Below are 15,087 nucleotides of genomic sequence, written 5' to 3'. Positions count from 1 at the left end.
GAGTAAGTAAATGATGACAGAACATTTTATTTTGGGGTGAAATACCACCCCAAAAAGTCAATGACTGACTGATAACAAGGGTGCAAGACTGCTGTCTTTGGGTTCGGACAGAGCCATAAGCTTCATCCAGCATTTTGGCACAACTCCTGCCTCCATTTCTCTTCTATCATTCTCTTTCTGGTTCTTTACAGCCATAAAACTGTCAGCAGTCCCTCTCTTATGGTGTTGGAGGGGAGAGCTCAAGAACAAAGGCCTGTAAAAGAAGATGCGTTTATTTGGCTCCACTTTCACATCTCATTTTCCACCGCAAAAAAAGTACATAAACAGAGCAGAGCCTGCCTGGCAAGACATCTAGACTCTCAAATTTTGTCTTCCTCTTTCTGACAAGGTGAGGATGACAGAATGCAAATTTTGATCAGTGTGTTGAGGGGAAAAATAAGAAATAGAACAAGAGAGATTTAGCAGGACACACTATTCTCTGTCTTCATCTGTGGGAATTCTGGGATAGCCCCAGGCAGCCTTTGACCTACATAGGTGGACTGACGGAGAGTGCGTGTCTTTGGTGGTGTATGAAGACAGGTGTGTGTGTATGTGTGAGTTATATGGGTCAGGCTCAAAGGCAGATAGCCTCTGTCCCCTCTCTCGCTTTCATTTCTCTGTAGTGCTGACAGGTGACTGACTGCTTGACACACCTGTCAGAGCTTAGCCTCCCTCGTGCTGACAGATACAGACATCTCTCTCTCCCTCTCTTCTGCTGTCTCCCCTTAATAAAAGCTCATTTAAAAATAGGTAAAAATATCACAGTTTTTAAAAAATGGCTTAGACACTAAAGGTGATACTTGAGACCCACTCAGTGAAACCATTCACTCATATACCAAATCTTTAGACCAAGTCTGCAAAAATATAACCACATTACGTGCTTTAAACTCAGTTTGCTATTGTAAAACAAACTTTTTGCAAAACTCTATATTACACGCATCATTCAAAACTAACAGCTCATTTGTTTCATTTGAGAAACACTGCCATTTAAATGCTATACACTCATTTACTGATGACCCACACCCAGTGATCATGTGTGAAAACACTTATTCATAATTTGTTCACTTAGAAATTAAAACTCAGTTTTTTGAGAAAGAAATATGTTTTACCCCCTTGCATTTCTGTTTATATGTGTATATATATGATTATATACTATGTGCGTGTGTATATATGCATAGTACTGTACATACATACATATACACACACACATGCACATATATATATATATATATATACAGTGGGTACGGAAAGTATTCAGACCCCCTTAAATTTTTCACTCTTTGTTATATTGCAGCCGTTACAAACTCCTGTGCACTCCACTGCAGTCTGAACAAGCAAGACACACAAGTGTTTTACATTTTTCACATCTGTGTGTAGTTTGATGTGTATGTGGCTAATTATTTTATGCTTGTGTTACTATGCAAAAATATTTTTTTTTTAGAAGAGTTAAAATAGTTTTGAATTAAATGTTTGCTTTTGGAAGATAGGTGTGACGTTTTGCATGTTGTGTGTTTTGTGGTTTTGTGTGTAGAGTTTTGAGAAATGGAGCCATAGTTTAAAAAACTGTGTGAAGGCATTTAAAAAAAACAACAACAGCAACAACAACTGTAAAATAACACTGAATGCTTTGATTCAAAATCATGATATCTTTGACAAATATTTGCAAAAAAGTCCCATGCCAGGCCTTATTTATTTTACATCTGTGTATTTGTCCTCATAGATGCTAATACAGCAATTCTGATGCAAATGTCATATTTATCAACATAAATAAAAAGACAGTGCTGGGCTGAGATAGTAAAGGTTTGTGTTAACCTGACGCTGAATGTGTGTGTGTGTGTGTGTGTGTGTGTGTGTGTGCGGTTTTTTTGAGAAAGTAAAATTGCACAAAGTTTCCTGTGAGGGGTAGGTTTAGGGGTAGGGTTGGTGTAGGGCAGTAGCACATACAGTTTGTACAGTATAAAAACCATTACGCCTATGGAATGTCCCCATAACGTGATGAATACACAACAAGTGTGCGCGTGCGCGTGTGTGTGTGTGTGTTTCACAGGCATCCTACAGATGGAATGCGTGTGTTCTACAGACAGGGCCATATGGTATGATAAAACTGTCTTCTCTGAAGACTACTAATGAATCCTTATGCTGCACAATAAATATTACATGTATAAAACAGATATGATGAACAGTGTGCTTGGCCTTAGTCAAAAACTCGTTTGTGAACTGAACGTGAGCGAGGTGGAATTTATGGGTTGAAGTTTTGAGTTCTGTGAAGGGTCAGAGGAAAGTGCTTTTTGTATTCTTTGACTCACAGGCTCTTAAAAATGGCCTTAATAGTGCAATAGCATTTGACAGTAAACACGGCACATGCCACAAATGGCCTTCAATAGTCAATACAACCTACAGTCCAATGTAATGCCTTGTTTCACCAGCAGAGGGCCCTCCAAAACGCAGGTATCAGATGATAGACTGAGTATAAAACGAAAATAGTGCAAAATAACATGATATGAAAAAACACAAAGGTAGAGAATCAACTTTTTTTTAATAAAATGAAAATAGTGCAAAATAACATGATATGAAGAAAAAAACACAAACACAAAAGTAGACATCAACCTTTTCTCTATAGTCAATGTGACATCCATTTATTTTGTCAGAATTTTGAATGGTAATCATTGGAGAGAAATACATTTGGGAAACAGATAGTGTAGTTATGTCATCTACCAGCAGTCAACCACTCTGTCTAGTTATAAAAGAGCCAAAGTCACTGTTGGCTGCATTTTGAAAGTGAGTTTAGTTGATATGTGCTATAAGAACAGAAACACAACTAGTGTGTCAAGTCATTAACAAGCGTTTGCATGAGGTAACTTGTTCAATCCACATCTGTCTGCTGTGATATGTACAGTGCTATTTGAGCGGAAATGAGAAAAATTTGTAAATACGGCCATCCAAATGCTGACTGTGTGACTCTAGTCTATGAATGAGAGGGGCTATTTTCAAGTATAAAAGAGTTCACACTTTTTCTCTCTCTGTTTCTGGTTATACAGTGTGCCTTAATTATAAATTAATTGTATCATTAGTAGTAAGTTGCTGCTGGAAGCCGCATTGAGCCTGTCAAGGTTAATTACTGTAACATGTTTATTTTGTGTCAGCCTCTGCTGTGAGCTGTCACACACGTGCAGATACAGTCTTCAAACACACGGCTACATGGAGAGGAACCTCCTGGACAGCAGTAACACATACAATAGCCTCTTCATCTCTCTCTCTTTAATCTGCTCACTCATATCATTTTCCATTTATACATCTGGAGTGTTGGAGGAATGGTTCTTACACAAAACTAAAACAGAATTAAAATAGTTGACATTGTCAGATTACAACAGGAGAAGACCACATGTCATGCATAAGTGCATGAACCACAAGTGTTTGTTGGAATGGGCAGATAAGGAGAATTTATTTATATGGATTTTTAATAATTAACTATCTCTTATCAAAATCAAAACACGTCTTTACATTCAGTTTTATGTTTAACAAGATGTATTTAAATGAGCTTTCTTGCCTAAAAAAGTGTGTGTGTCTTTAGGTGTACGTAGTCGTACTGATCAGATAAAACCTTAATTTGAAGATGTCCTTATTTATAAGAATGAAATATAAATAAATTATATAATGAATTAATAAATATTGAAATATTTAATATTTATTAAATAACTAACAATATTTAATTGTTGTAATTATTTTTCTTGAATTATTATTATCTGTAATAAATAATAAATGTCTATGGTATGCCTCATTCTGATAATTTACATGTGTTTGAGAACATCATCTTTTGTTATGCAGGGCTGATTCATACTCTCTAACATCAACATCCCCCCAATTTTGGAATAAAAAGTAAAAATAATGTTTTATTTTGTGTGTGTGTGAAGCACAAATCACACACAGACGCACTCTCTGAATCCAGCAATTAAGATCCGTTGTACACAGAATTCAGCTCATTTACCTGGATAGTACAAGAGATCAGTCAAGATCTCTCGTACAAATTTTCTCACTTTTGACTGGTATGATGTATTGAGCATTTTAGAGCTGATGTTAGAGAGCGAGAGAGAGAGAGAAGATGGAGCAAGTCATGGACAGATTTGATTTATGTCAGTTCTGATCTGCTCAGTAACTCATCTGCTGACATTTTTCTCTCTCTCTCGCTGTCTGTTTTTAGCAGTGCTGTTGAGAGAGGAGCTGCCCTCATTTATCAGACTGTCAATCCAGCCCTCTATTCCACACCACTGCTCTGACACACTAACTAATGATGGCTTGCACTAAAGACACCTTGTTCTTAGCAACACATACATTCTACTGAATCACACTGACAGACTGACAAATGATGTTTCAAAGCAAAGACACCTCGTTGTCTCGCCTAGTCATTCACTGGCCCCATCTCACTAACTACCTTATCAAACATATACATGATATTCAAATCTTATTACATTCTTTCTGACCTCAAACTATTCAAAAATATGATTGGAGGAAGACAGGGCCTTCTGTAGAACAAACTGACTTGCGATGGAGGCTGTGAACAAATAATGAATCTCTATTGCACAGTATATTTTGTTCACAACATAATTGAGGAAATATTGATTGTGTTTGTTTCTTTTTTTTCTTCCCATGATGCTCTTGCCCATTGAATGTGTTTTCATGCTGAGAAATTCAAGAATATATTGGATGACACCATCAGAGTGTTGGGTGAGATTTCCATCTAGTGGCCAATTTTGGTGTAACAGCTTGTGCATAAAAAATGGACGTATTACACTAAGAGCATAATTTACTGTAAGTTATAAAAAGGGAGGGAGGGTTTAAAAAATGACTTATATTACAGAAACTATATTCTTTAAACTGCAACTACCCACTTTATTTACCCATACTACAAAATGGTGTTGAATAATGCATAAGTCTGTCCTTTCATCTGATGCTGTGTAGACAGATTTCACTTCCATTTGATCCCATGTGAAGTATTTTCCAAAGTAAAACATTAGCATCCTAGCATGAGCTAGCATCACTAAGCACCAGCACTGAACTGCTGGTGCACATGTGCTCTGTAATTATTGCTAAAAAAAATCTTATAAGTACAGTTAGATAAACTTCTGTATTTGCACCCTTCATTGCAGGAGAATGAAAAGAAATGAAATTGGATATGTAGGCAACACTACTTAAGTCCATGACACAGTGAGAAACTGCGGCAGTTCATCAACAGTTCTCCTACTTCCTAAGCCTTACAGGAAAACGAGGTAAGTTCTTTTATTGCTACAAATCTAAAATTGCCATTTTGTGTGGTCTTTATTGAGAGCAAAGTGTCAACCAAAGCACTCCAGGCTGACAGAATACTTCAGTATTAAAAATGTGCTTTTAACAAAGTGGATTATTATATTTTGTATATATTAAATATGAAGTTGAATCTTATTTTTCAGTTTAATAAAAGAAAATCTTTTTAACAATCAGACATTCAATGTTTTAAAATGTTAAAAAGGAATATAAATTAATGTTATTGGGATATCAAATTTTGTATAAACATTCATCTTGTGACCCCCAGATCTTAATTTAATGCGCAGTCGACACTTTTTATTCATTTACACTTTGTTAGCAACAGATGTAATAGATTTAATTTGTTTGTGCAGGGGCATTTTGGTCCAATTTAGTGACATTTTTGCCCCAAGACCCCATGGCCAGGGGAAGGCTAAGCCTTACACACGCTCCGCCTATGATCAAAATTATGTATTCTGTATAAATATATATTGACTAAATGACCATAGCAGAAAGAAACACATCTTACCCCACTCTTTCATAACTCATCTTTCACCACAAAGCATCATGAATTACTGGTAAATACTCTTTCATTGACACTCAAGACAACCGAAAGCAGTTTTGAATGGTTATTATTAAGTGTTTTTACACATGGAATATAGTAACTGGAACAACATTAGATGGAAGCATATAATCGGGGTGTTTCAAAATAACAGTAAACCTCTCTAGCTTTTTCCACAAAAAAAAAAAAAAAAAATCCCAGTTAGATAGAAAAAGATACATTAAATAACTATGTTGATAAATTTACATGACACAGAAGAAAAAAGAGGGGGAAAAAAGACAGTTACTCATTACTTTCAATTTGATCTACCTTATGACTCAGTGTTGGGGCCCAGTAAGTAAAAAGAAAGAGAATGATGGTAAGAGAAAAAACACCAGTGTCCGGTAAAGAATCTGGCCTTGTGAGCAATTCGAGAGCGTGTGGCTGAAACCCAGGAGTATCTCGCATTTCTTTACCTTTCCATATTACACCAAACACTGACATTACAATCAGCATCTCAACACAGCAAGGTGGAAGCATGCAAGAGCTTGCTTAGTTTTTGTCTGTCTTTGGCTTGTAAATTCAACAGTGACTCTTGAGGAAGAAGTACTGGAGGAACACTGAAAGATCGCATCACAGTAACTCTAATGAACACGTTTTTATGGGTTTTACAAGAGATTGTAAGAAGAATTGAGCTCAGAATGTCCATGCATCATTATATTACAGATGTTCAACAAACCCTGAATTTACAAGATTTAAAGAAATAATTCACAACCTCATTTTACACAGAATTACAAAAATCTTTACAAAGAGGCTGCAGCACTGCCATTAACGCTGATTAGCCGCTGTGCTGTCACACCCTCAAATGATCCGAGCAAACATGATTTTGTAAAAAGATGAAAGAAAAAAAAAAGTTTTAAAAATTGAGCCAACAATTCCATGTTACAAAATGAATAGTCTAACGTTTAAATTGAACAAAAAAGGAAGCATGTTTTCTGCACCTTTGTGTTAATACAACTTGTTAAAAGCTTTAGTAATTGTCCAAAACTTCATCAAGTTCCTGAAACCTCAAGGCCACAGAATAATCGCCTCTATAAATGCAGAATACCTTTATCACTAGGTGTCACGAGATAAAATATTTTATATTCGATTAACGCATCTCAATTTTTGAAAACTTTCTTATACTTTAAATAAAATGTACTGACAAAACAAAAGTGAAAAATATTTGTGAACAAATCAGTTTTAGAGACAAGAACTCTGTACAAAGAGTGCAGTATATTAGACCTCAAACTTTCTACACCGTTCGAGGTGTGAGCTAAATTGAGCCTGCAAATTCAACACATTGAAAAGACATTCCATCTGTTGCAAAACTAGACAATTAAAGCCCCCGAAATGCAGTACTTTTTAAAAGAAAATTTGACAACAAAAAAATCCTGGGGCCTAAAAACAAAACAAAAAAGACAAAAGACAGGATTCCTTCCAAGTTAATGGACTGAGTATAATGTACAGTGGGCTGAATGCAGCCCTTTCAACAACCCCTGAACTGGTGTAATGGTGAGTCCCATTGGGCAGATTCCACACTGAAGTGGGGTTTAATGATTGGACTGAGGGATTAGTCAGCCACATCTGTACTTATTTATATCCCTGCTGATTCCAGGCCTGACCATAGACGCCGTAAGTGGGCATCTGCCAGCCGTTGGGCATATACTGACCCATCTGCTGACCGTTGCCGTATGACTGACCCCACTGTCCGTAAGGTTGGGCCGCATAGGTGGGTTTATTCTGTTGTGGAAAAGGAGAAACAGTAAGACTTGAGTTTGCAATAGGGCAGAGGAAATGTTTCTGAGAGGTCAAGAACAAGGTTAAGGGGTACCTGGGGCATTTGCATCTGTTGCATGGATCTTATATCAGCTGTTTCTTTGCCCCAGTAGCACTTCACAATGTGGCCCTCGATGCAGGTCCCATTTACTGACACTATGGCATGGGCAGCACCCTCATGAGAGTCGAACCTAAAAAAAAGCATGCTAAATTTTCAAGTATATGCATAGGTGAATGATTTAAAGTCATAGAGAAAAAGTATGACATACCTCACAAATGAGTAGCCTTTCTCCGGGAAAACCCTGATCTCCATTATCTGCCCGAACGGAGAGAAAGTCTGTCTCATCAGCTGATCTACAGTGGATGAGAAAAACACATTCAAACATCATATAAAATATGAATCTTTCAAAACACATTTCATCTAGCTCTGCTTGAAAGCCTTTTAATTGAATGACATTTATTCATTTACTGACAGGATGCAAATCCTTTTTAAAAATCGACTATGTCTTAAAAGATCACATTCTTTTCACAACACATGCACAATTACAATATTTCGACAAACCTGACAGGCCAGAAGCAATGCCACCACAATAGACGGTGCAGTTACTAGGACTCGACTGGTTCAGGACCTCCTCATAGGACAAGTGTTTGCTGCTGGTTGCTATAGATCAAAAAGAGAGAACATTTTAGAGTAGTAGAACACAAATAAATGACACATGAATAATAAGAAAAACTACCCAGTAACATAACAGGTGGTTCACATAATAAAAAAAACCTTGACTGCATAAAAGACAAGAAATGAGAGACCAAAGGAACTGTCAAATTATACAGTTTAAACGGACTTGCCTTCATTATTTGATTTAGGAGCTGATGGCTTCCTTGTGGCCCAGTTTGTTCTGATCTGTCTGCCTCCCAGCCACTGACCATTCATTTGCTGAATAGCACCTTCTGCATCCTATCAGTTGCAACAAAACCAATCAAACTGATCAATAACAAAAAAGCCTTAAAGACACAAAAATGTACATTTGTGTTATCCTGCTGCAACAGAGTATAACATTGCCATCATGGCACTTAACACCAAATAACATGCAAACTCTTACCCATTTATTAATAAAGGAGATGAAACCGTATCCTTTAGATTTGCCTGTGGCCAGATCCTTCACCACACGGGCGTCACTGCACCAAACACATGAACTCAGTAAGAATCCAAATGTTAAGACAATCCAGCTCAGATGAGGCTTAAATCGCACTTGAATTACACAATATTCCACTTACGATAACTTTCCAAATGGAGCAAAGGCTGCTCTGACATCATCTGTTGAGATTTCTGGGCTCAGGTCACCGACAAAGACGTGGAAATGATCTACAATAATGGTTTGAGGAGAAACAGTTAGATATTTCATAAACCATCAAGCAAAAGAGAAAAACTATTCATGCTTTACAGTTTGACCGCACAGGCTCTTATATATGCCAATATAACAAACATGCACATGCATCCATTAGCGACATTCAAGAGGACACTTACTGCTTGTGTCTTTCTTCTGACTGCCCGGCATTGAGGCCCAGTTAACTTTCATATCCTAAGAGAGGAAGCAAAGCAGAGACTGACAGATTAAGACAAGCACCAGCATAAAACATCATCTTCATCTTACTTAGCCGCATAATATGGCGAGCCTCCAAACGCAGAAGAAATAAGATGACAACAAAATAAAAACCCTGGTGATCACTCAGGTTCAAAGAAAAAGGGACTATTAAAAAACTCTGGAATTATTTTCTACATAGTAAAGAGTCTAAATAGCAGACTTACAAAGAAGTGACATTATCAACTTGTATTACTCCTCAAATGGTCCTTCTTTACCTGTTGAGGATAAAATATTTGCACTGAATATATTTTTGACATGGCTTTGCTAAATTTGAAGGCCTGGTACAGGTGTAGACGATGATAAAGCAAAGTTAGATGTTGACATACATGGGGGTATTCATTTTGTACCCAAAAAATGACTGAAGAAGAGAAGAAAAAAAAAAAGAACACCACCACATGCTTTGTGGAATTTGAAAAACGACAAAGTAATTAGGCACCCCAATAGACCAATAAAGGATTCTGTTGTGTTGCAAGGACTTTCTGGATAAATATTTTTGCTTATTCGATTATGTTTGAAACTACCAATACAACTGTAGTATTCTCAGCTATATTTAAATATTACCATGTTAAAGCCATAAGCTAACACTATGAACATGTGCAATGAACCCTGTCTATTTTTGACTTGTTTACTGTGCATTGTCATATTGCAGCAGCTTACTTTTTTCCAAGCTGTAAAAGCAGCAATATGCCAAAGATAAAACAATAATAAAATCTTTAAACAGCATAAATAGAGTAAATCCTTGGTCAATATACATTGACTTGTATGTTGTAAATGATTGATGAGATAAAGGGATTTAAAAGAAAGATTTGATGCACAGGTTAAAAGCAACTTACCTGTAAACACACTATAAAGGCGCTAACTAAAGATATTCAGCACGTCATCGCATTAACATAGCTCATATAAGGGGTGTAACTTAATTTCAAACCATATCCAATCTACTTTTGAGGGTGCGTTTGCAGTATTTTACCTTTCCTAAGATCTTCCTGCCGTTCATGGCAGCCAAAGCTGCAGCAGCATGTCTGTTCTCATAGAACTCCACAAAGCAGTATGGGTCATTTCCAGCCGTCTGAAAAACACAAAATTAACTGGGTCAAACACTGATCTTGGTAAGTTACGGGTGTCCAGGGTTCCCGCTCTTGTTGATCAATGAATTTTTCCATGACCTTTCAAAGTCATTTGTGAGTAGTGGACAAGATTTTTTTTTTACAGAATCATTTAGATCATAGACCATTTTGTTAACTGAAATGACAATTTGATCAAACTGCACATTACTAATTGCAAGAAAATGTTACTCTACACAAGAGCAATAACTAGACCTGAACATAGCTAGAAATATATATTAAAGTACAGAAATTTCTATGGCGTTTGAGATTCTACCAACTTCCATGACTTTTCCAGGACTGAAAAACGCCACTTTAAAAAATAGTCCCCGGGTTTCCATTACAGAACAATCCCTGGATTTCAGATGGGTTTTTTTCCCAACTCACATCAATGATCATTTTACAGTTCTTGCATGGGCCGATCTGGGAGAACACTTGCAGGATGAGGGCCTCCGTAACGTCCCTGGAGAGGTTCCCGACATACCTAAAAACACAGAAGAGCACAGCACACTGAGAAACACGGTCTATGCGTCGCGTTTTTCCTCCATCTCTCACGCCAGCCTCACATTCCGCGGGGTTTCATTTCTGCCACGTTTTCAGCGCACGAGAGCGAACAGCTAACATGATCCAAAGCTTCTATATATGAGAGAATCCACATATAGTAAACAAGCTGTCTATCTGATTCAAGATTTTACACCAGAGTTAAGTGTAATATGGGGGATATGATAACTGTGGGGGATATGATAACATTTAAGCGTGTTTTTTAGTTAGCTCATTAGGTAACGGAAACGTAGCGCTACAAACGGAACTTGTGTGCTGGCAAAAGCCTCTTCTGCACCGTAATTAGCCATAATGTGGACAGATTAGTACATCCATTTGGACATAACCTGATAAATTAAAATAATATTAAGGGAATCAGTGTATTCTTCACCGCTACCTCTGCTAGGCTCGGTTCCGCTGCCCCAGTTTGGTGTTTGTGTAACGTTAGCCGGCTTGTGCTGTAGGGACTGAAAACATGGACGCCCATATCACACTTCATATATAACAAAGAGTAATTAAAGGACTTAACGTACTCTCGAGCTGATTATCTGAAGTTTGGATTGCTGCGCTTGCGACCTGGGCGCCGCTTAACTAAACGTGTTTAAACACGAGATTGGCTTCGTAAAGTGGCCGACTAAACTACAGCAGCACTTACAATGTCCTGGGCTGGTCCTCGTCCATCATCATCATCATCATGGTGGTGGGTAAAAAGGTTGCCGCTTTGATTAGAAACTGCTCTGTTTTAACGCTCGAGTGGATAAGGCTTCTGTGATTTTAACTTGTAAATTAACGCGAATTTACTGGAATAACTTCCTCTGACGTTACTCATGAAGCGTCGTCACATGACGTTGCAAGCGCTCTTCTTCTTTTAATTTTATTGGCGGTTGGCAAACCAACTTAAAGGTGCATTTACCGCCACCTACTGGACTGGAGTGTACTTTGGCAGTACTTTGAAAGAAAGGACAAGGAGAGAAAAAATATATATATATTTTTTTTCCCCCTATATATTTCTATTAAATTCTTTCACTTATCCCAGTATTTTTCAAATAATTCATTAGGAGATTATATATTTCCCTAGACATTGTTTTCCCTAGCAGATTTCCCACTGTCATGTTTTGTTTTCCAACTTGTGATTCTAACTCCCTTCTTTCTTCTTCATACCTTTTACAGTCTAATAAAATATGTTTTACTGTCTCTTGTGTGTTGCAGTGGTTGCAAAGACCAGTGGGGTGTTTCCCTATTCTCTGTAATGTAAGATTTAAACCAGCATGACCTATTCTAAGACGTGTAATTATCTTTCCTTCCTTTGGATTCCTGCTCTGCCTGATACTATTTAAGCCTACTTGTTTTTGTATGTTATACAGATGTCGTCCAGTATCAGTTATGTCCCAGTATTCTTGTCATGTTTTGTTTGTATGTCCCTTAATAATGGTTTTGATTTCTGTTCTACATAACGGTATTTGTATATCAACTGTTTCATGCTTTATTGCTCCTCTTGCTAGAATATCTACAATCTAATTTCCTTCCACCCCTACATGAGCAGGAACCCAAAGGAAGGAAACATCCAGCCCTTTATCATACAGTATTAAAAGCAAGTTGAATATCTGGTATATGATATCTTGTCTACATGATGTTTTCCCAGATTGAATACTAGATAGAGCAGATAAGCTGTCAGAAGCTATGATTACATTTTGGTTCTGTTTATTTCCTTCCAACCACTGTAATGCCAATAAAATTGCTAAAAGCTCTACTGTGTACACCGATAAATGATCTGCTGTTCTTTTTTTAACTGCTATTTCATAATGTGAAATGAAGAAAGCAGCCCCAGTACGGCCGGTCTCTGGCTGCTTTGATCCATCTGTAAATATGAATAGTTTGTCTTGATAAAGGTCCATATAGTTTTGAACTATTATCCTCTGTGGCATTATTTTAGATTTTTCTTTTAACATTTGTTGAAGGCTTATATCTACAGATGGCTTTATGAATTTCCAAGGTGGTACACAGTTGATAGTGCCACAATGGGGCTTACTTGGAGCTGGCTGAGGCTTGCGTTTTGTGCTTTTGCATTTCCTATCCATCCGAAACTGTAATAATTACTTTTACTATGTTCTGAACAATCTTGTAAGATGGCCTTTGTGGGATGTACTCCGCTATGCCCTTGTAGATTTATCCAATACGCCAGCATGATCTTGATCCTCCTAATACGTAAAGGCATCTCTCCTGTCTCAACTTGTAACGCAGATACCGGTGATGATTTAAACGCTCTAGTACAAATCCGAAGTGCCTGTGCCTGTTCCACATCAAGTTTTTTAAGGTTTGATTCTGATGCTGACATATATGCTAGGCAACCATAATCTAACGCTGCTCTTAAAAGAGCCTGATAGATGTTAATATCCACAAAGCACACGTGAGAGTCAACTGTGTAAAAGCATATGCTTAACACGCAAGACGTTCACAATTCCAAAGACCGTGCTGGAAACAGTTCCACATGACTCCGTTTCATGACTATAAAAGTCTATTAGTCATAAAAGGTCCATCTATCAAAAAACAAATACCGTGCTACTATTAGCATGCACCTCCAAACAATCTATATACACCGTTACAAGCTAATTACATTCCAACAAACATAACACATTACAAAATGAACAGTGAACACTTACAGATTGACACAGGGAAACAAATCCTCAATCTTAGGACCGTCAGCTTCTGAAATGCGAGCGTGAGGAAACCATTGCTTCCTCTCCTGAACACAAGCTGACTTCTTCTTCTTTGACGTTTAATGGCGGTTGGCAAACCAGCTTAGGTGCATATTCCGCCACCTACTGGGATGGAGTGTGAGGCGTTGATATCAGAAGAGACAGAAAAATAATAATAATAAAATAACGGGAAAATTCTATATTTTTCTATATAACTTTGTTGCTTTCAAAAACAAACAAACAAGAGCTTCATATCCTTTGTAAGAACTGTTAAGTATATTCTGCAAAGTTAAAGAATTTATGCCAACAGAAATTAAATAGTTTTTAATTTAATTCTTTCCCTTTCATATGCCATACAATTGATTATTACATGCTCTATAGTTTCTGGAAGTCCACATTTATTGCACTGACCAGAACCATGTTTCCCTATCATTTGAAGTGATTTGTCGAGGGCAGAATGACCAATTCTCAGACGAGAAATTACCGTATCTTCCTTTCTGCTAAAAGTCTCATTTGGCAAATTCTATACAGATTTTGTAAAATTTCTATTAATATATCTTGTCTTGAATCCGATTTTCCACGTATGATGGCTTTATGAATTTCCAAGGTGGCACAGCTGATAGTGCCACAATGGGGCTTACTTGGAGCTGGCTGAGGCTTGCGTTTTGTGCCTTTGCATTTCCTATCCACCCAAAACTGTAATAATTGACGCGAATTTACTGGAATAACTTCCTCTGACGTTACTCGTGAAACGTCATCAAACGACGTTGCGAGCGCTCTTCTTTAGCTGCTGCTGTTCCTGGAGAAAGAGAACGATTACTGCCCCCTATCAGCTCATTCGCTGACCCTGGTGACAGCAAGTTCGACTCATTTCGGCGAATCGGTTCTTTCGATTCAGTGATTCTTTTACGTTATGACTTATCACATGCTCCCCCGACATCCCGGCGAGACATGTTAACTGCTCTAAACGTCAGTTTAGATGTCTTCAATAAAGCCAAATGTAGATCAATTATGCTTTATTTATAAGGGCATTCATTATTATTTAATATGTCCCAGTTTGTATGATTCTTCGCTCCAACCAGCTCCAAATCACACCTGCTTAGAAGTTTCTAGTGATCCTGAAGACCTTGATTAGCTGGATCAGGTGTGCTTGATTAGGGTTGGAGCTAAACTGTGCAGAGCTGTGGCCCTCCAGGAATTGAGTTTGAGACCAGTGCTCTAGTACAAATCCGAAGTGCCTGTTCCACATCAATTTTTTTTAAGGTTTGATTCTGATGCTGACATATATGCTAGGCAACCATATAAAATTTCCAAACTCATTATACAGGTTTAATATTAAGGTTTTATCATGATAGACACCGATTTAGCTGCGGTGACACACAACATGCCTTTGTTAAAATTAAATAAAACCACTTCTCATAAAGAACAAGAAC

At 37.5% G+C, this 15,087-nt stretch overlaps 1 protein-coding gene across 1 annotated transcript; it reads right to left on the bottom strand.

Moving 5' to 3' along the window:
- Positions 1 to 6,741: 6,741 nt before the first annotated feature.
- Positions 6,742 to 11,820, bottom strand: LOC107726385 (nucleolysin TIA-1-like). Its single transcript, XM_016535942.1, has 11 exons — positions 11,614 to 11,820; positions 10,806 to 10,902; positions 10,286 to 10,384; positions 9,201 to 9,255; positions 8,951 to 9,038; positions 8,776 to 8,851; positions 8,522 to 8,630; positions 8,238 to 8,336; positions 7,945 to 8,029; positions 7,731 to 7,866; positions 6,742 to 7,639 (listed from the first exon to the last, which is right to left on the bottom strand). Exons 1-11 carry the CDS (start codon positions 11,652 to 11,654, stop codon positions 7,490 to 7,492), a joined length of 1,035 nt encoding a protein of 344 aa, XP_016391428.1. The 5' UTR covers positions 11,655 to 11,820; the 3' UTR covers positions 6,742 to 7,489.
- Positions 11,821 to 15,087: the final 3,267 nt, after the last annotated feature.

The sequence above is a fragment of the Sinocyclocheilus rhinocerous genome, unplaced genomic scaffold, assembly GCF_001515625.1.
Source record: "Sinocyclocheilus rhinocerous isolate Xijiao unplaced genomic scaffold, SAMN03320098_v1.1 scaffold2050, whole genome shotgun sequence".
Classification (NCBI taxonomy): domain Eukaryota; kingdom Metazoa; phylum Chordata; class Actinopteri; order Cypriniformes; family Cyprinidae; genus Sinocyclocheilus; species Sinocyclocheilus rhinocerous.
Note: the sequence above shows the minus strand (reverse complement) of the source record. Positions and strands in the feature narration are given on the sequence as shown.

Coding starts and splice junctions, on each gene's coding strand:
- LOC107726385 (XM_016535942.1), bottom strand. CDS start 11,654: ATGATGATGATGATGATGGACGAGGACCAGCCCAGGACATT. Junction 8,030..8,237: donor CATTGCTTCTGGCCTGTCAG/GTTTGTCGAAAT, acceptor CATCCACTGTAG/ATCAGCTGATGAGACAGACT. Junction 7,640..7,730: donor AACAGATGCAAATGCCCCAG/GTACCCCTTAAC, acceptor TTTCCACAACAG/AATAAACCCACCTATGCGGC.